The sequence below is a fragment of the Triturus cristatus genome, chromosome 1_2 (genome assembly GCF_964204655.1).
Source record: "Triturus cristatus chromosome 1_2, aTriCri1.1, whole genome shotgun sequence".
In the NCBI taxonomy this organism is placed as follows: Eukaryota; Metazoa; Chordata; class Amphibia; order Caudata; family Salamandridae; genus Triturus; species Triturus cristatus.
The window spans coordinates 1,055,731,006-1,055,752,111 of record NC_140580.1 but is presented as its reverse complement, the minus strand read 5'-3'; the positions used below and the strand labels follow the sequence as shown (position 1 = coordinate 1,055,752,111).

Sequence of the window (21,106 nt, the reverse complement as noted above, 5' to 3'; positions counted from 1 at the left end):
ATTTTCTGGACTGGTCCTGTTATTTTCTGGACAGACTTTGCCTTTAACTGGACAGGCCTTGTTGTACTCTAGACAGATCCTGAAAATTACTGGACAGAACCAGCTATTAGGAGCTTGGCCAGCCTTGTTATTAGTTGGACAGACCGTTTGTGTTCTGGACAGTTCCTGCAAATAGTTGACAGACCCTGCTATTAGATGGACAGACTATGTTGTTTACTGGACAGAACCTGCTATTACGTTGGATTTACCATGTTGAGTTGTGAACAGACACTGCAATAAGTTGGACAGAGCCTATTCTTCTATTAAATGGGCTTAAATGGTAATTAGCCGGACTAGCCCTGTTATAAGTGGGAGTGGCCCTGATATTACTAGATTGCCTCTCTTATTAACTAGTTTGAAGTACACAAAATGCCACTTGAATACCACATGTATAGTTGTACATCAACCTTAATGACCTCACACTTAGAATAGGTTGCAGACTGTAAAGTAGTGCAAAATAAGGATTCACATTATTAGCTTTCCCACAAAAAGAATATGAATGGAGTGTTCGGTCAGCAATACAATAGCGTGGATTGTTACAAAGCTATTGGTAAATGTGACACACACAGCAGAAGCAAAGATAAGATTCCATCGACTGAATATTCAAAGGTCTCTGATGTGATCTGATGTAAAGGTATCTGAAAAAGGAACAGCGCAGAGTGACGTCACCAAAGTAAGGCAGTGCCTGCTTACCAGGATACAAAGGCTTCCACTGATATGTTTTTCTGTTGTACACATGGGAATTAAATGATGAACACTGTTCCTCTCGAAAACTCCACCCATTAGCCGGGCATTCCTAGAGGAGAAAAAGCAGCACTTATTGAGTTCTTCAGTGCCTGCAATGCTTCCTTGCATAGTATTAACAACTTATAATGGTTTGGAAAGGCCTGCTGCATCAGGGGAGCGGTAGAATTAAGAAATGCCCATTAGAAGTCACTTGGGGTAGAATTCCGCCCACTTTTTAGCATATGTCAAACAGCAACTTTATCCTGTATTTAGCTTCCAGATGTAAATATCTTGTTTTAATTCACTTTTTCTATTTTCACACAGGTTTGAGCACTGCATGATACGGAGGAGTAGCCATAAGAGCCCAGCAACCACTTTTTGCATCTGGAACCTGCAATAGAATTGAACGTGATTACAATGCCCACATGGGCTAGATTAACTATTGGCAGGAAGCTCATGCATTTGATCTCACATTTAGACATAGGAATGCCTGCTCAATCACGGGGGTTAAAAATTCAAATTGGGGTGTACATGCCCACTTGGGCTTGATGGCAGAACTATGGAACCATACTATTAGGACCGCAGGTACCTATCAGATGGCATGCTAATACCTATATTAGAACCTGCAATTGGTACAGGCCTTCGGCAGAGTACGTCCCTCTAACAGGTGGTATGGGTACTATTAGAAATGGGGGTCTCTAGTTAACCGAGGTAGGTACCTTTGTCCAAATAGGGACCCTTGCTTCTAGTCAGGGTAAGGGGGATACATTCCTAAAATAACCCCTGCTCACCCGCTTGGTAGCTTGGCACGAGAAGACAGGTGTATCTCAGAGGCAGTGTGTAAAGCATTTGTGAACACATACAGTAATACAGTGAAACACTACAAATGGACACCACACCAGTTTAGAAAAATAAGTAATCTAAACCAGTCAGTATAGCCAGTCAGTCAAAAATCTTTATTCAGCTTAATGACAACCATAAAAGAACAAATAAAACATTATTTTAACAATAATACACATATTAAAATTTTAACCAATTTGAATAATACCCAGGAATTAATTTTCCGACAACATTACGAAGTCGAACTGCAGCGGAGATATACTTATAGACCAGAAGACAGGTGAATTCATTATTTAAAAGAAGTAGATGACATAATGCAGGTTGACACTTTCTTATATTTAAAAATCTTAATAATGGTTTTAAAAAAGTGCGTCTGGGATTAAGATACAATTTACAAAAAAACATAAAGTGCAAAGTGCTTTGTGCGGAAATTGAATTACATGGACACAGTTCTAATTTAGCATCACAATATGCATCACGTGGGTACGATACCAGTAAATGAGCAATACCCATCCTGAACCTGATCAGATAAAACACCTTTGCTTGATTAAAATAAAAAGAAAGATAGGATTCAATTCGGGGGGAGCTAATTAGCAGTGAGTGCTCAATGACCCTTTTTGTTTCCATCTCTTTGCTATCTCTTTCATGCTTCAGAAGTAAAAGAAAATCACTTTTAAGCTTGGCCTTAGGAATTGCAGATATATTTCCGGGACTCTTAAAACAATCCTGCAAACCCAACTTCTCCAATTGTTCTTGCAAGTAAGAGAGTCATGGAATTTTTTTTACATAATCCAATTATCTTAACCAAAGCAAGACCAAACGACAAAAATCCACAATATAGTAATAAAAATAAGGCTTTCAAATGGTAGAAATAGTTCAGTTCAATGCAAGTTGTAAATGTGACACTCTTCTCGCAAATGCATCATGCAAAACAAACAAAATGGCCATAGGGAAGGTGATGCGTCAGTTCCTTACACGCAGAGAAGGTGATGCATCGGTTCCTTACTTCGGGGGAGGTGATGTGTCAGTTCCTTATTGCAGAGCAGGGGAGGTGATGCGTCAGTTCCTTACCGTAGAGGAAGTGATGTGTTGGGTTCTTACTGCGTGGGGAGGTGATGCGTTGGTTTCTTACTGCGTCCCCTAAGCGACAGTCTTGGTACCTCGATGCAATACGTCAATCCGGTACAATCCGTGGTTTCGTGCAGACGCATAGCAGACTTGAGCCGGTGATCTCGGACTTCGAAGATCGTTGCACTCGATGCACCGTGCGGCGATTTCCCGAGCCGCGGCAGGTGCTGCAACGTTTTTTTCCGGCGATGCGTCAGAAACAGGTGCGGATGCTACACGCTTCCTTGATGTTGCGTTGATTTTCCATCTCCCAGCAACAAACAGTCTCTAGAGGCCCTAAACAGCAGCAGGCACCTCTTTGCGGGTTGTAATTCCCAGCAAGGAAATTCAAGGGAGTTGGTGGTGAAGTTTTTGTGTTCATGAGACTTCAGAACAGGAAGCAAGCTCAGTTTCAAGCACTTTGAGATCTTTTCTTCAAGTAGTTGACAAAGCAAACAGCAAAGTCCTATTTCTCCTTTCCTTGGCAGTAAGCAGCCACTGCAGGCCAACCCCGGACAGCAAACAGCACAGGGGTAGTATTCTTCCCTAGCTTATCTGGCTCTTCTACTTGGCAAAGGTTCCTCTTGATTTCCCAGAAGTTATCTAAAAGTCTGGGGTCTGGGCCCCTCTTTTTATACACCAAAATCCTTTGTTCTTTGAAGGCAGAGAGTGTCTGTACCCAGCCAAAACCAGTTCTGTCCTCACTGGTGCAGCTTCCTGGCAGAAAGAGGAGACAGCATCGTTGAAGGCACCGGGCCCATGCAGGTGAAAGGAAATCTCCTCCCTCTACTCTAAATGCAGCCCAGGTCTATTTAGCCCAGCCCTGACTCATCAGACTTCTGGAGCCACTGCCCCTCTAAGGCCCCTGTCATCCAAAAGCCAGACATGCAATACACCAACCTAGCAGAGGCACACTGGATGGTTAGGCAAGAAAATACCTACTTTCTAAAAGTATTATTTTCCAACACAGAATGTAAAAATCACCCTCACTAAAACTGATGTATTTTAACATTCTGATTTCAGGCATACTAAACTTTATTTTTCTACCTTGTTACCAGGGCCAGTTATGTTTATAAGATGTTATAAACAAACTCCCTATTCTGTCCTATGGGAACAGGTAGCCTTGCAATAGTGAAAAATGAACTTGGCCGTATTTCGCTATCAGGACATGCCACACACACCAGGGCATGTCCTACCTTTCACGTACAATGCACCCTGCCCACAGGGGTACCTTGGGCCTACCTTAGGGGTGTCTAATATGTAGCAAAGGGAAGGTTTAGGGACCGGCAAGTGTGTGCAATTGCCAAGTCAACATGGCAGCACTAGACTGCACACAGGCTCTGCAATGGCAGGTCTGAGTTACCTTTTACCAGCTGCTTGTGTGGGTAGCGCAATCAGCGCTGCAAGCTCACTAGCAGCATTTGATTTACGGGCCCTGGGCACACACAGTGCATGGTACTGGGGCCTGACTAATAAATCAAATAGCCAATCATGGACACACCAATCCATAACAATAATTTACAAAGGGAGCTCTTGCACTGTGACACTGAACAGTTCCCAAAGCATCTAGACCAGCAAAACGGAGTCCAACACACAGCAAAAACATAGGAGGCAAAGGCAATAAATGCAGGGGAGACCAACGCCAATGGTGGCAGGTCTAACAGGTACCAATAGATGGCCATCGTCCACAAGCAAGCAACTACCATGTGTGCTAATCAGTTTGCCACACGTAACTGTATCATCTGTCACTCACACGTGCGGTACTTGTGCTATGATTAGGGTACTAACACTGTGCAGACACACATGTAAACGGGGGACAACGATCCCGACAAGTGTTGTTATACTTTTTCTAACATACCTTTTATAATATGCTTGTGCGTGTTACACATAATAGGGTTTAAATGTTCAGGTTCCCTGTAAGCAAGTGCATTTAACTAATCATGTGGTTAATTATAGTTTAGTGCCAAGTGCAACTACACGGCCATTTATTGACACATATGACAAAGATGTATGAATGCTTTTAGGAGTCACCAGCTATATGTGATAGCAAAATGCCAAATGTATATACTCTAAGATGGCAACTACAATTTCTGTATAGTTTTCACTTTTTTACACAAGGTCGTCCTACCTTGGTGGCAATGACCACAACAGGGTAAATGGCTTTGCTAGCTCTGTCTCCATGACTGTGGACAAGGCTACGGCTGAAACGTCAAGCATCCTGGTAGTGTCCTGGTGTATCCTTATCGGTGGAGACGAAGTAGGTGATATGCTGGGCTTCTGGAGCTTGACCAGGAGTGTCACTAAACGCAGCCCGGAACTCCGGATTTGTAGGTGTTTTATATATATATATATAGAGAGAGAGAGAGAGAGAAAGAGACAGACAGACAGACAGACAGACAGACAGACAGTCAGACAGACAGACAGACAGACAGACAGACAGACAGACAGACAGACAGACAGACAGACAGACAGACAGACAGATAGATAGATAGATAGATAGATAGATAGATAGATAGATAGATAGATAGATAGATAGATAGATAGATAGATAGATAGATAGATAGATAGATAGATAGATAGATAGATAGATAGATAGATAGATAGATACCCCTCAATTGTTAATTGGGCAGTTTTAGTTTCAAGGTGAAACTTTGAATGTTAATGGTTAAGTAATGTATTTACATTTTTGGTGAGTGTAAATGCTTGTGCTTAACTTGGCTTTTTTGATAGTACATTGAAGTATTTATCTATTGGTTCATGCATATGATAATATATTTTTTTTTAGAATTGTTTTGACAATATTTTAGTCCGACATATTTTTTTGTCTTTATTTCATATTTGGAAATCAGTATTTTTGTACACTATATTCTGGTGTTCAATACTGATGTTTTTATTATGTTTTGGGTGAAAATCTATATGTTGTTAATATTTGGCACATTAAACAGTGTGTACTAAAAGTCAATATTGTTGTTCACCATATTTATGCAACAATATTTTTGTATGACAATATTGTTGATATCAATATTCTGGCATACAACATTTTGTCAGGCAATCAAATATTAATTTGGGTGCTACAGTAGGCCTTGTCAATGAGTCCAACTTTATTGATCGGACTTATCAAATACATTCCGTGTGATCAATGTAATATTGATGTAGCTTTTGTGATCTAGAAAGGCTCTAAATGACTTTGAAAAGGATGATGCATTTGGAGTGTACTACAAGAACCCACAAATTGGCAATCGCGTTTGTAAGGGTAGAAATTGTTATCAACCTTCAGTAAAAACCTAGAACAGCAACACTATGGACAACTACAGTGTAAGCTTCCCTCACACATAAAACTGATTCAACACAGAGACCAGCCGAGAGGCATAAGATGCATAGAACATTTGCAGCATAGCATGTGGAGCAGCCATGCAAGATTCATTCTATAAACTGAAAAACGTGAGCAAATGTTTCAGCTGGTCTTTCAGGGAGCAGATGTTTGCTCTAATATGACTGAATAATCACTGGTCTCATTAACATGTGTAAAAAAAAGTAGATTTCGTGTTTAAATATTATTTGTTTTTCATAAAGCAGCATACAATAATGAGCAAACTCATTTATTGCTTATAATGTTCTCGTTAGGTTGGACATGTACATTGGAAACGTTACCCCCACCATGGTGTACATATGTTCTTTCCTTTCCTCAGTAGACAGAACATGAACATTTTACAAGTTCTTATTAGGTTTCAGGGGTAAATGTAACCTCAGCTCTTCATCCATACGATGCCAGCCACCCCACAAAATGTGAATAAGCGAAAGGGAACGAGAGGTATTGAAATCTCCTTGAGTTACCCCACTTTGTGTACAGATAAACAGACCACATAGATGGTCCACCAAATAATTTCCCACCAGGTCATTGCAGTGCCATACAAAATGCTGCTGTTTCTTTAGCTCCTCCCATTCTCACATGAGAGTCATGGTCTGTTTCCTCTTATCACTACACAGGTTGAAGTTAATATGTTTCTTCTGAGGCAAAAGGTTGTTTAAATATTTTTGTTGTAATGTACCCCCAAATCTGATTTAATTGAGCACAATTTTACTAGTCTTAGGGGAAAACAACAGTGCTTAATGTGTGCTGGTGGTTTCCGGTGCTCGGGATCAGCACTTAATTGTTAGCGCTGGTTTTAGTGACAGTTCAACACATGGCGGTGCGTTTTCTTTTAATATTGAGATGAGCACAAAATACCATGTCTATTAAAGTCATTCTAAATTGAAAGTAAATTATACCAGCCTCTCATGCCATTATTATAGTTTTGTGTGGCCTGAAATAGTCTGAGTTCTCACCCTTGTAGGAGTGCGATGGTTTGGTGTAATGTTGGTACTGCCGTTGGCAGCACTGGCAGGGTATGGGTGGTGCAGGCTGCAGTGGGCTTCCGAGAAGGGCCCTTTCACTCAATTTTTTTTTTTTACAAATTAAGCACTGATAAACAGAACACCTTCAGTTCTTCTACACATAATAATAAATGCATGATGCCACGGTTATGTAGATCTGCAACTTAGAAGATTTGTATATATCGCACAGTAATCAATGACAGAAAAATACATGCGGGTATACCCAACTGACACGAGTTTCAACCAGAGTAGAACTGCTTCAATGTGATTTTTGTAAAAAAGTGATGCACTGATGGCACGTTTGGTGTAATGGTACTGGAATTCATCCAATAAGACTTGGAGCCTCCCACGGTATGATACAATCTTCATTCAAACCTGAGTAGCACCAGACCACTTGACAGTCTTGCTAAAATAAGGACGTGTATCTCCTTCATAGAATATGGTTAACGACAAAAAGCTGTTTCTTACCTGTACTTTGCAGAGTTGATATCTTTTTGAGGTCCCTGTGCAGGTTTTGTTATCAAGGCCGCTTATGGATTTCCTTCTGAAAAGATAACATAGAGGTGTTACTCAAACCTGACTGTTGTGGTGTACATGACAACAAGAGATCAGAGGATGTTCTAAGATTAAAACTACAAGTTCCAGTTATATGTGCTATTGATGCATTGATTTTTCAGGACAGGTGGGAAGGTATTAGTAGTTGCGCAATGCAGTGATGAAGGGTATAGTTTAGAAGCTCTTACTTGACAAATACCGGAAGACATGTTGCACTGCAATCTACACATGTGGTGTACAACAGTCATAGTCCAGGGGCAATCGTAAATCGCCTGTATATATGACCTCTGAAATACCCTTTCCCATGAACATCAGAAATGGCCATGTTCAACAATCAAGTTCAGAGACAGTAGGAAATGTATCAATGCAAACCACCTGCAATGATCCTCTCCCAGAGACAATCAAAGAATGTCAAATATGAAACTATAATCAGGAATCTTGCATAGATGGTGTAAACAACAATAGAGTGACCACTGATTTCCATCATAAAGAAACTGGTGGTTGCTAGATATACTACATAATAAGGGTGAAGTAATGTAAGATTTGAAGAACCACTGTGAAAATGCTTACTATGCACACTGTTCAGTATGTGCAGGTGGAGTTTAGGAGCCAGTAGACCAGATGTCAAGTCATTCCCCACCTTCCTTACTTTTAATAAACTTTATTTGCTCATGAAAAAAGTGAATGACCAGTAAACGGATGGTAACCCAATAGTTACATTCATGCAATTGGCTGTGCACAAGTGTAGGTGCCCTGCATTCAGCCAACAGAGTCACACAACAAATCTATACCTTACCCGCATGCACAGAATATGAGTCCAAAGGACATCTGCCAAATCCTTTACAGCAAGGGATTGTGTGTACCTATGCAGAGTGCAATGCCCAAGGGGTCAGATACATTGTCTTCTCTATGAAAGGTTTCTATCTGCCTTTGAGAGAGAGTGTAATTGCTCAAAAAACAGTTGAAGAATTCTTAATATACATTCAGTCTGTGAGCCCGAGACAGTGAATATTTACCATGATGCTACTCTATGTGCAGACTTCAAGACCTTCGGGTCAACATCCTGCACCTTATCATGAAGCCCCTCGGTGTGTCCATGCAGAGTCCAAGAGCCTAGGAACCAGATGCTGATCCTTATCACAAAGGCCCTCTGTGTGCAAATGCAGCATCCAAGAGCCCAGGGACTGGATTGAGATTCTATCAAGCATGGACCTCTGAGTGCCTATGAAGAGTTCAGTAGCCCAAGGACCAGATACTGAATTTATTTAATATGAGAGCACTCAAGTTGCTCAAGGAGAACCCAAAAAACAAAGGACCAGACAAATGACATTTAGAAGATATCAGTGTTCAAATAGATTATTGAAGAGACATGGGTGTTTTCCAAGGTAGAGGTGGTAGCAGCTAATGGAAAGACCTTGAACACCCAAAAAGCTGTGACATTGGGGACATTCACAAACCTTCACAACAGTTTTCAAACCTATTTATGTGCCTAAAGTTAGTAGGAGGAAAAATCTCATCTATGTAAATTGGGCGTGAAGGACATCCAAACAACCTTATATTTAAAACAAACAGTGCAGGAGAAGATGATTCCCTGTGAAGGAATAAAAGAAAAACAGCTGTTTCTCTACTTGTGTACATTACCTACTTTAGGATCAAGCATATTCATGAAGCTTCATATTTTGCCATACTTTCCATGCACAATGGGGAATTTTCTAACTTTCATGACATGCAGAAATCTGCCTAAATCACAATTGTAGATTTCTTAAATAGCCTGAATCTTTATGAACCAGATTCCTGCTTCACAAGGTACATAGTGTGGGAAATCTCAGAGAGCACAGAATAAATCAGGTTGAAGTACATAGACAAAGGATGCACAGCAGTTCAGCCTGCAATGCTCTGCATGTAGCACAAGGTGTGAGCCTGGCTCACTAAGTGATAGTACCTTTGCCTCAAACAGTGTCTCTCTTGTGACTTGACTCCTCCACCACATGTCCTTGTGCAGGCTGTCCACTTGGTCCATTCACCCCACCAGTATGCCGTTACATCAGAACCTTCTTCAAGACTGTTTGACGTTTGAGGAATATCCTGTTTATCACAGTCAAGGAAAATGTATGTTAGTTGTGGTCAGAAAGTTTTCAGTAAATTCTCTGTAGGGCCAGGTGGGCACATGGATATCTGACAGTGCCTTTGCTTCAAACATAGTCTGCCCCAAATATTATCTTTTATGTTAGGATACCAGATGATGACAACATGTCATTAAGGACACCATGGGCATGATCTACAAACTATTTTCGGAATGCATATAATGCTTACATATAAAAATGTTACTCCTTTGCACACATCAAATCCTAAATCATAACTGCATACTCGCTATAGATTTCTTATGATACTACTTACATACAAAGAAATTCCATTATCAATGTAGGCTTTTGAATGCTGTAACTGATGCCCAGGTGAGTGGTCATATGCGTTCTTGGGGAATGGCAGGTAAACAGCCTTGCAAATGAGGTGAACATCAATAAAGTTATAGCTGGGGGGTTTAAATTTCCTCCCCTCGCACTTACCTGCAATTCTAAACTTACACCTAAATGAGTAAGACCTACGTGGTGTAATCATGCTTTTCATGTGAAGTAACTAATAAAAACTAAATATCATCGTAGAGTTATGGAAGAAAGGCGCAGGCCTGAGAAATTAACCACTGGCTGCCCCCCATTAGAGCGGAGGAGTGCGGCCCTCCCTGCCACTGCTAGCAAATAAAACGACAATAAAGCGGGTTTTAAACCTGTTTTCTTACTGTTTTATTTTAATCTCTTGGACCCACCCCATGGACTCTGATAAGTCTTGGGGGCGGGTCCAGGGAATGACACTGCTGGTCGGGAAGCGGTGGGCACTCCCTTTACTGCGCATGAGGTGTTTGGTCAGCCGTCTCAGGCCGGCCAAACTCCTTATGCGCAGTGAAGCTCTCTCCAGCCCCAGCTGCGTTGCTGGGGCTGGAAAGACCAGGCACAGGCTTCTAGTCTGCTTGGGAGTGCAAGGTGCTGATGCTCAGGCCAATGCTGAAGCTTCTCTCATGTGAGAGGAGCTTCATGATTGGCAGCAGGGCAGGCTGGGTGCCTGTGCCAAGGGCCAGAAGCAGGAGATGCTGCAGGAGACGGTGGTGGTGGCGGCAAGGTAAGTTTAATTATTTATGTATTATCCCCGAACCCTCCCCACATCCCTCCTTCCTTCTCCCCACCTCCCTCCTCCGACCTGGCCAACCCCCCCACTTTGCTAGGGGACATGCCGCTACTGAAATTAACTCAAGTAAGCCAGCCATTTTTGTCATTCAATAATAGACCCAAATCTCAGATACATGGAGGTGTACATTTGAAAAGACCTTCCATGTTTTAGTGACTCCAGCGTATTACAAATTATTATTTTATAGAAATGTAGTCCAATGTATTAAGTTGTTATGACTCAAGAGCAGAGTTTAGGGAATGCACAGGGTTGATAACCAAAAGCTTAAGACTGGAGCATTAGGTCCACATTCAGTCAATCAGGATTTATAAAGAGCGACTAATCACCCGATAGGTTATTTAGGTGCTTGTAAGCCCCGCAGACTTATTCGAACAGCCAGGTCTTGAGGGCCATTTGGAATTCCGAAAGGAAGGGGATGGTCCAGAGATGCGCGGGGACGCTGTTTCAGCTCTTTGCTGCGATGTGGGAGAAGGAGCATCCTCCACTTCTGCTTCGGTAGACATGCAGTCATTGAAACCTTTTGATTGAGGGCATTAACTGTGATTCAAGGAATAGTTTTTAATGCTATTTCCAGCTATCAAGGGCATGTGGCTAAATTAACAATAGAAACACTAACTGTATAAAAACATGTTTTGATGAAAACATACAGAATGGTGATGGAATCCAATATTAGCACTGATGTCATGGAGTTTGGGATATAACGCCAAGTCAAGGCAATCAGTCTGAGAACCTGAAGCATTAAAGGGTACAATCATGTACTGTACTCCAGTTTATAGTGGTTATTGATTGCATGACCCTCAGCACAAAATACATGATCTATTCAGTGTGGGTGTGTGATTTGAAAGCATCATTATATATGACTGACAACATCTATCTGAATAGAAAAAGCTGCAGCACTACCATTGCTGCACTTGCAGGTTAGTTCAAATCTTCTGTTCAAATTTGATAACAAAGGCCCTTTAAAAGGTGCATTTCAAAACCTCACTTGATACTGAAACCATATAAAAACATTAAATGATCTCGAGATATCATAGTATTCTGAGACAAAAAGAGCTTTTACGATGGCTGCCAATTCTCCACTAGTGGCTAAAATGAGAGATAAGGTTTGAGGCTGTTTCAAATAAGTGATAAACCATCAGATGTCCTGCTCTGGCAACCATGTGGTTCCTCCACATCAATAAACATCAGGAGAACCATTAGGATTCCGGCAGCATGGCTTCAGCTGGCGCCTCCATTGGAAATTCTTAGATGGCGGCAAATCCACCACAGGGTCACTGGCTTGTCTACTCCAGATAGTTGCACCCAGTTTAAGGAGGACAAACTATTTTCATGAAATTAGGAATGTCCATCATTAAAATTTCCTTGAAATTGAAATGGTTGTTAGGGTCACTTTCAGTAAAAATGCCCTGCCAAAGTGGTTGGAAATCAGTATTTATTGTCTTTCACTGTGTTGGCAGAATACCTGAGTGGTTTGGCAGTCCTTTTGTCACACTGTAAATCTGCTTCAGTGTCTCAATGCACACCAAAATAATGACTTTAGATGATGAAGAATATAAAAACTAGATACTTACCCAGAGTACCAGGCACATATTTTCTTTCTGTAGTTTTGAAACAAATGTGGATCTAGTATAAGAATACCTTTTTATTATCAGAGGCCACAATCAAAAAGATTTACTATTGGACAGTAAGTGGGACTTTATGTGATTTGCTCAGCTATGCCAAGTGTTGTGCCACATTCTCATCCTTCAGAACAACAGCCTCCATATTGAAACTTGCCCACAGTCTTGCCCTGATGAAGTCCACTAGATGTTTATGACTAAAGAGAAACCTTAACACAGAAATACCTCACAGAAAAAGCACTACAGTGAAAATTTGCTACAGACAAAGGTGCATTCACAGAAAAACAATGGCAGAGAAATATGGTAACAGAAAGAAAAATGCTTTCACATAGAAACCTTTTTAGCAATAGTTTGTTTACAGCGACATACTGTTTTGTCTCAAGAAGAAGGCTCACACATCTTCAGATAAGTTGAAGTAATCTTCTTTATTAGGTTTCAAGTATCAGAGACCACAGCCACATGAGTCAGAATTCCCCGACCATTAATTCCATCTTAGCAACCAACACCACATTCCAGAACATAGCATCATTACACAACTTCAGAACACAGCATCACCTCCCTCACCCAACATTACACAAAATAATGAAATTTAAAACTAACATTATAACAGAAAAGAATATACACAGTTAGGATGCAGGGACAGTTACCAAACAGAGCCAATGCTTGCAAACACAGCCTTGTAGACAAAGAGCCACCTTCTGGATAGGTTGTGGTCTCACCACGCAGTTTTACACTGATTGTTTATCAAGAGGACATAGAGTCCCCCCCTTCCACCTGATGATATTTGGCCACCCTGTTCAGCTTCCAGATTCTGGGAAAGGAAACAGTCAGAACACCGTGGCCTCAGCCACGTGTATTCCGACATCGAAAGCGTAAACAGGCTTCCCTTAGCCACACATATGCCTTATATGTGTGGTCTTGTTGCTGGCTGCAGCTCGGAGGAAGAGCAGGAGGAGGAAAGATCAGGATGAGGTGGTGAGGCGGTGAGGTAAGTGGGGTTTTGGTGGGGGTGGGGGTAGTTTGTAGGAGTTGGGGTAGTCTTTTGGGCTTGGAGGCGGTCAGGAGTTTTAGGGCTCAGGCAGGAGACAGGTGTGCGGGTAGTTTGTTTGGTTGTGAGTAGTTTTAGGGGCTGGGGGGTTGGGGTAGTTGTCAGGCCTGGGGGAGTCAGGAGTTTTAGAGCTCAGGGCAGGGGACAGGAACGGGGCAGTTTGCAGGCTAAGGTGGCATTTGGGCTGTGGCAGGGGGTAGGTGGGGTAGATTTTAGGGGATGGAGACTGGTTTTGGGGCTCAGGTTGGAGTATTTTTTAGGGGGCTGAGTTTTAGAGCTGGTCGCAGGGGACATGAAAGGGGCAGCTTTCAGGTTGAGGGATCGGTTGGACTGGGGTAAGGGGAAGTGGGGATAGGTTTTAGGGGGCAGGGGCTGGTTTTAGTGCTAGGGGGGCTGTGGTCGCAGTCATTTGTAGGGGTTGGGGGGCCGAGTATTAATGTTCAGAATAGGGAGTCGGGGATGTTTATAGGGTCGGGGTGGGCAAAATAGACCACAGGAGGGCCACATTTTAGGGCTCAGGGCAGAGGGGTAGTAGTGTAATCTTTATTACACGTCTCTTTACCAAGCGTGTCTTTACCATGAAATTGCATGGTAAAGGCATGTGTGGTAAAGACGCGGTCGTCGTTAAGACTGCATGGTTCAGGCATGTGTTGTTGAGGCATGCGTTGTTCCATCTCAAAACCCCAGATTCACAGCTTTATTAAACAATTTGATAACATTTAAGGGCCGGCTAAACTTGGAGAATTTACACTCCTTTCTAGGAGATTTAATTTTTATCTAATCACTAACATGCACAATAGTTCTTTTGACCGCTTTCCTCTCATCATAAAGACTTTTCCATCTCACTATTTTCTCTCTTCCCTTTGCCCTCCACCCTTCCAATCTGCCTACCGGATCATCAACCTCCACTCTTTTCTCATTCACCCACTCAGAAACCACCTCAGTGCTGCTTTTTTGCGCTTTATGCCTCTTGCACTCAAGACCTTCTCCACCATACCGGAAGTCAACTGCACTCCATTATCTGTAAGGAGCGTAGAAGGAAAATGCTCCCTCTCAAATAACTCTTCCAGAACATTGATCACTACCCTAGACTCCATAGAGTACACAATCTTGATTTCAGGCCAACGTGAGAACATGTCGATGCACACCAAGACATACCTATCACACATTTTGATCTTGACAGGACTAAGAATATTCAACGCAATATCCTCCCATAGGCCAGAGGCCAGTTCTTTTTGAACCATGGGTTGTGTCCTGCACTTTACACCATATCACTGCGCGAACACCCTATGCATTTCCTTCCACTCTCTCAATCATCAAGTCCATCGCCAAACACAAATAGCCCTCTCTGACCCTATCTTTACATTTGGATAGCCCCATATGCAGCCACGGCCGCTGCAGGTAAGAGCGGTAGGGCCAGCTAGGGGGGATTTTGAGCGACGACCACTAGGTAAAATTAATTATTTATTTAATTTTCCCTCGTGGTCGTCTCTTGAAATCACGCCCGGCCGGCCCCAATGCCCCACCACTCTGACCTGCAGTGGCCACAGCTGCCAAATGACTGACATGCACATTCATCACCAATTTACTTGCTCTCATCAACAAACCTTCAACAACAATCAAATCATGCTTCACTTGCTAAAATCCATACAGAGCTTCTTCACACTCATTCTTACCACACCAGCCACTAGAAATCGTCCTAATGACCTTCCGCAAAACCATGTCCTCCATACATTCTTTCCTCCACTCTTCTTCCAGTATTATCTCATCAGTAATTAAACAAACATTCACTTCCTCTTCACACTCCTCACGACCAAAGAAATCTCCCTCCGCTGGACACCTCATCCTTGGTGTCACACATCCTTGGAAAGTAGTCTGAAACCACAGGCATAGGATATGTCAAATTGTAATTCTTGGAGGGCAACCACGCACTTGTAAAACCAATGGGACACAAAGTCCACTTCCTTCTTTGAGAATACTTCTCTGAGAAAATTGTGATCTGTCTTAATCTTAAACGTGTGCCCCAGACAAATTTCTTCAACTTTCTCACTTCCCAGAAGACTCCCAATGCCTCTTTCTGTAGCCCTGAGTGGTTGAGCTCCACTGCTCTCAACCCTCTTGTTACAAACAATATGGTCCTGTCCTGCCCAGTTGATCTTTGCATAAGGACAGCTCCCAATCCTTTTGAACTGGCATCAGTCATCACATAAATTTCATCCTTGGGCTTATTGCTTCCTAAATTCAGAGGCTTATCTAAGCAAGATTTCACACTTTTAAATTCCCTCTCGCAGAACTGGCACAAGAGAAACTCTCTGCCTTTCGTCAGCAAGTTTCTCATATGTTCTGTTTTCTCTGCAAACTGCGGCACACACTTAGCCAAGCCAAGAGATGTTACTAGCTCCTCCTTATTCTGAGGCACACAACGGATTCTTGATAGCTTCCACCAATCCAGTTTTAGGTCTGATACCAGATGTAGTAGCCAAGTGACTTAAATAATAAATATTCAATTTCAGTCACATGGATCTTACATTTTTCTGACTTCAATGTCAGTCCACTATCATTCAATCTTGCCAGTTCCTCCTGTTGTCAACCATTGTGTTATCAAGGTGAGCCCAAAATACCAACACATCATCCTGGTAGACCTTCACAACTTCAGTCCCTTAAAGGATCTTCTCCATAGCCTCTTAAACACTGAGGTGGCCTATATCAGCCCAAAGGGCATCCTAAAATATTTGAAGATGCCAAAGGCTGTAATAAAGGTGGTCGATTCATGTGATGAGGGATGCAACTTTATTCGATGGTACACAGAAGTAGATCAAGTGAGAAGAAGTGTTTGGCACCATTAAGAAAACACAACATTTTATTGATGTTTGGCAGTGGATAGCAATCAACCAACACTGCTTTTTTTCAGTTCTCTATTGTCCACACAAAGCCTGGCATCACCATTAGCCTTCTGGGCCATTACTACTGGGGGCAACCACTCCATAGCCTCCATCTCCTGCATTACGCTATTATCAATTAGCTTATCCAATTCCTTTCTCGTACTGTTCCTCGCTAGTAAAGGAACATTCCTCACCTTAGCCACTTTGGGTTGTACATTGTATTTGAGTCTTATCAGATGTAGTTAATCTTTAAAACACCCCAGCTTATTTATGAATACCTCAGGGAATTCGTCTATCAAATCACAAAATCGCCTATAGACACTTATGACAGATTTCTCCTTAAATACCGTTGGTGAAACCAGCTGATGAGTGAATCCCCTTGTTTGAACTGGCATCCTTGGAGTGGTTAACCTAGACTTTTTGCCTTCTGACCTCCTGTTTTGCTGACTTCATTTTTGCTGGTTTTAGGGTACCTTTTAGAAAATACCTAATTACCACCTGAACACATCTTTGCAAGCTTAATTCACTGCTTGCATCTGTTTTAACTCAGAAAACAAAGAGGAGAAACATAAAAGTTTTGTTACAGAAGAACGCCAACAAAATCCTAAGAGCTACAACTCGCTCAAACAAACACACAAGAAAGAGGTGAAAGGTAGTAGTCCCCAATACTATTGCTCACAGACAAAGATGATCAAATTCTCATCTTCCACTCACCTGTGAAATGATAGGCATGAGATTTCCTACGAAGACAGCAACAGTGAGCAACCTCATCAGGTTGAAACTTTCACCAAAAAACATGCAGCTCCCGCTCTGTTGTACTGGTACCATCCTAGAAGACAACATGAATAACATTTTACATTTGTATTGATTCAACTTAAAGTACATCACACAAGCATGGCACACCGATAGTCTAGTAATAACTCTAATTATCTATCACAATCAACTTATTGTCACGAATGGCCATATAATTTGATTTCATTTCCAACATCAGAAACACCAATTAATATAATGTCCTGTGACAAAGGAAAATGTACATACTTTCTGCAATGTTATTTGATGGACACTTGTTCATCATGTTAGAAATCTCCCTAGGCATCAGAATGGATCCAGAATATTTGCATTGGTGCAATCCATAGATGCCAAGTAGCCCAGAGTAAGATTAGTCACTGAGTTGTCAGCACAATTACTGGAAATATCACCATGACTCTTTGTATATGCCACACAAAATGTTGCTATTGGTTCCATCCACTTTTTCCACACCAGCTCTACTTACTCTGTACTTTGCCCGTACTTTGCCTGCCACTGGTCCCTGCATTAATTTAGCCTGCCACTGGTGTCTTCTACTACCGCCGCCACTGCCAACGGAGTTAATTGGGGATAATCTCGGTCTCGGTCCCGGCCACGAGTGAGGAGGCCGGTCAGGGACCACAAGCCCCAGCAGCCCTAGCGACGCACATGCCACCTACGCTGATCCCAAGCGTCAGGAGGTGCTTAAGAAAATCACAGGGCTCCCGAAGCGCTGGACGCATGCGGGCGTGCCCGGACGAGGCCCGGGCCAGGGGCGGGCCCGTCTGCGCCCATCCACGGGAAGGGCAGGGCCACCCCTTTGGATGTGCACAGACCGTTAAATCCCGGTAAGAGTTATATACAGTCTATTTGCCTGTTTAGTGGTGCTACTTACTGAGTGAACCATGGGCAAAAGGAAATTACCATCGCAAGGGGGGAACCTGCCCTTGAAGTCTGCACCTATTACCAAGTACTTTAAAAATGCGGTGGGACTTATCAATAATGAAATCGTGCATGTGGAGGAACAATTGGCTGCAACAAAAACCGCTTTAGATACACCCCTAAAAGAATCCTCTTTAGAAGGTGAAATTGACTCACTAGTATCCATGAGTAATAAGAGAGATAATGATAAGGAGGTAGAGCCAATTATAGTAAATGTAACAAAAAAGGATATTGTTCCTAATCCATGTATTCTTACATCATCTCTGGAGATTTCCATATATTCAAACAATACATCCCGCTATCCTCCCCCCCCCCCCCCCCCCCCGGCAAAAAAAGAGAAACAACTCCCCGGAAAAGATAATAACCCTGTGGAGAAGCAGCCAACCAAGGTCAAAACCAAACTTAAAGGAAAAAAGGGGGCTAATAATCCAGGAACTGGGGATAGCAATTACACACAGTATGTTAAAAAGCCGCAAGAACTCAAAACTTTATTTAAGAAGTTACATGGAAAATTGGACCGTATTGAGAGACGTTTAATGTCAGAAATCAAATTGGTGCAAAAAGATATGGCATTTTTGACAGATATGGTCTCCGAAATGTTATCCTCTAAAATAATAAGTATGGCGTCTAGCCTCCATAAATCAGTCTATAATTCCCGCCACTATTACAGGTGACAAAAACCAAAGAGAGACTATCCTGGCATCAACTTCAGGGGATATCTTGACAGTTCAACCAACACAAGACTCAAGGCCCCATAAAGTAGATATAGTCCACCCTTTAGGAGAAACAGAAAAACTTTTGACGGCCAAAACGAACAGTGTTATGCACGATAATAACTACACTAAGGGGCCTTTAAATCTTCCCTCCCCAGGCAACTCCATATGTCATCGTTTTAAACAATGTTCCAAAATTGATTGAAGATCAGAGGGAAACTTATGAGTACTTGAAAAATCAAGTGGTTCACTGGTTATCTACAAATTGGAATGGTGGGGCTAATGCGTTATATCAGGATATTATTATGCTAAGGAGAGTGAACTGGGTGGGCAAATCCAGGAAATCATGTCAGGGAGACTGTGTTGTGGTAAACTTTCATAGTAGGGGGTTGGTGGGGAGTTTGTTAGAAATGTTTTTGAATGATGCTAATGGGACCCGCTTTGATAATGATGATTATATAACGGCTGTCCCACTGGGCTATTTCTATAGGCCTAGTATCAGTAATACCAATATAAACTCGATGCACAACTTTTTGCCTAATGTGCCGTTGTTTAATAAGTTCGACCCATTGAGAAGATGTAGTGAAATAGACTGACAGCGAAAGGATATGGCTGAGTCACCAGCTAGGAATTTGGATCCCATTGTTTTATGTAGTGTGATAGACGTGGATTTATCCACACAAATCAAAACTGCTAAGGAAGAGCCGCTGTCTAGTACCAAGGATTGTGCTTATACTAGTAACTTATGTATTAACCCAGACAATGTTGATCTATCTGTACAAACCCAGAAAGTTGCTAGGGGAAAGTCTCGAAGCAGCCACAAGGACGATTCTCCCATTAGTATACTGATTGAAGTTAATTGCTGCATATGTACAAATGAGTTTTTAAATATTAGGACGTGGAACATTGCAGGGATCAAAAATAAGATTAACAATGAGGAGTGGTTAAAAACTATAGATGGGTTCGCACTGGTACTTATTAGAGAAACATGGCATACTGAGCCCTTTTTTATAAATGGATATCAAACTGTTTGTACCAATGCTAGTCCGTCTAGGATGGGGAGAGCAAAAGGTGGTTTAGCCACTTTAATTGCAGTTACTTCACCCTTAATTTTAAAGAAATCATATACCTTGTCACAGTATTATCAGCTTTTGTTTTTATATTCGGAAGGAAAGCAGTCCATCATTGTAATAAATTTTTATAATAACATTTTTGATAAAACAAAAAGTAGGGTGATTAGACAATTAGAAGAAGATTTGGACCATTTTTTAGAGGGAGTGGGAGGGGATTATTTTTTAGTTTGGGGGTGATTTTAACTGTGTTAAATGTGCCCTTGAAGCTGGAGAACCGTGTCGATATTGTGATCATTATGGTGATAGGATTCCCCATTTTTCACATGATCCATACGGGGAAGCCATTAATCTCGCTGTACATAAATACAATTTAGCAGTTTTGGAACCCACTATGTCAGAGGGTGAGATAATAATACAAACCTTTGTAGGAGCAAGGTCATCTTCAAATATAGACCACCTTATTGTATCAGCGAATTGCAGGAACTTGGTGGAAAAAATCTTTATCAGAGTTAGCCTTCTTAGTGACCATCATCCCATAACTGTGTCACTAAGGTTATCCTTGATACAGAAGAAACGGGGTAGGAGTGCGGACACTGATATTAATACCAAAGGTAATAATGGAATTTCAATAAAATGGTCTGGTGTGAATCCATCCACCTTTATGGAAAACCATAAAGGGAAAAAAAAAAGATATCTGGAAACTTGAATGGATAGATCCTCAATAAATTTGGATATTATTAATGCATTCTGTAATATTACTAACGAAATTGCAGGTGATTTAACAGCCAAAAGGAAGAGGAAAGTTTGTGATCTCAACCCTAGATGGTTTAATCAGGAATGTTCTGGGTTAAATGGGGAACTAAAATCTGCCCTTAAAGTAAAACCAAGAGATATTGCCAAGATCAGCACCTTGAGGAAAGCCTATAAAAATATTTTGAAAGAAAGGAAAAAGGAGATCCGTGAAGGAGCATGGGAGAAATTAATCCAGGCTGCAGAGATGAAAGATCCAGTTCACTTTTGGAAAATTATTAACCACCCCTTTTTTAAAGAGAACACAGCAGTAAATATTGACACTGTGGTGGCCCCTGAAGATTGGATTTTGCATTTCGAGAGCATATTTAATCCAGATGCTGCTAAAATAAATAAGGGCAAAACTAAAAATGAC

General features: G+C 41.7%; 1 protein-coding gene across 1 annotated transcript in view; it reads right to left on the bottom strand.

Moving 5' to 3' along the window:
* The window catches only part of ADAMTSL2 (ADAMTS like 2), a 238,272-nt gene that overhangs the window by 151,476 nt on the left and 65,690 nt on the right, over positions 1-21,106 (bottom strand). The window contains exons 2-5 of the mRNA XM_085612518.1: positions 17,142-17,256; positions 9,584-9,726; positions 7,555-7,630; positions 733-835 (exon numbers count right to left, since the gene is read on the bottom strand). Coding sequence (XP_085468644.1) covers positions 733-835; positions 7,555-7,630; positions 9,584-9,726; positions 17,142-17,255 — 436 coding nt within the window. The 5' untranslated portion in view covers position 17,256. The remainder of the gene's footprint in view (positions 1-732; positions 836-7,554; positions 7,631-9,583; positions 9,727-17,141; positions 17,257-21,106) is intronic.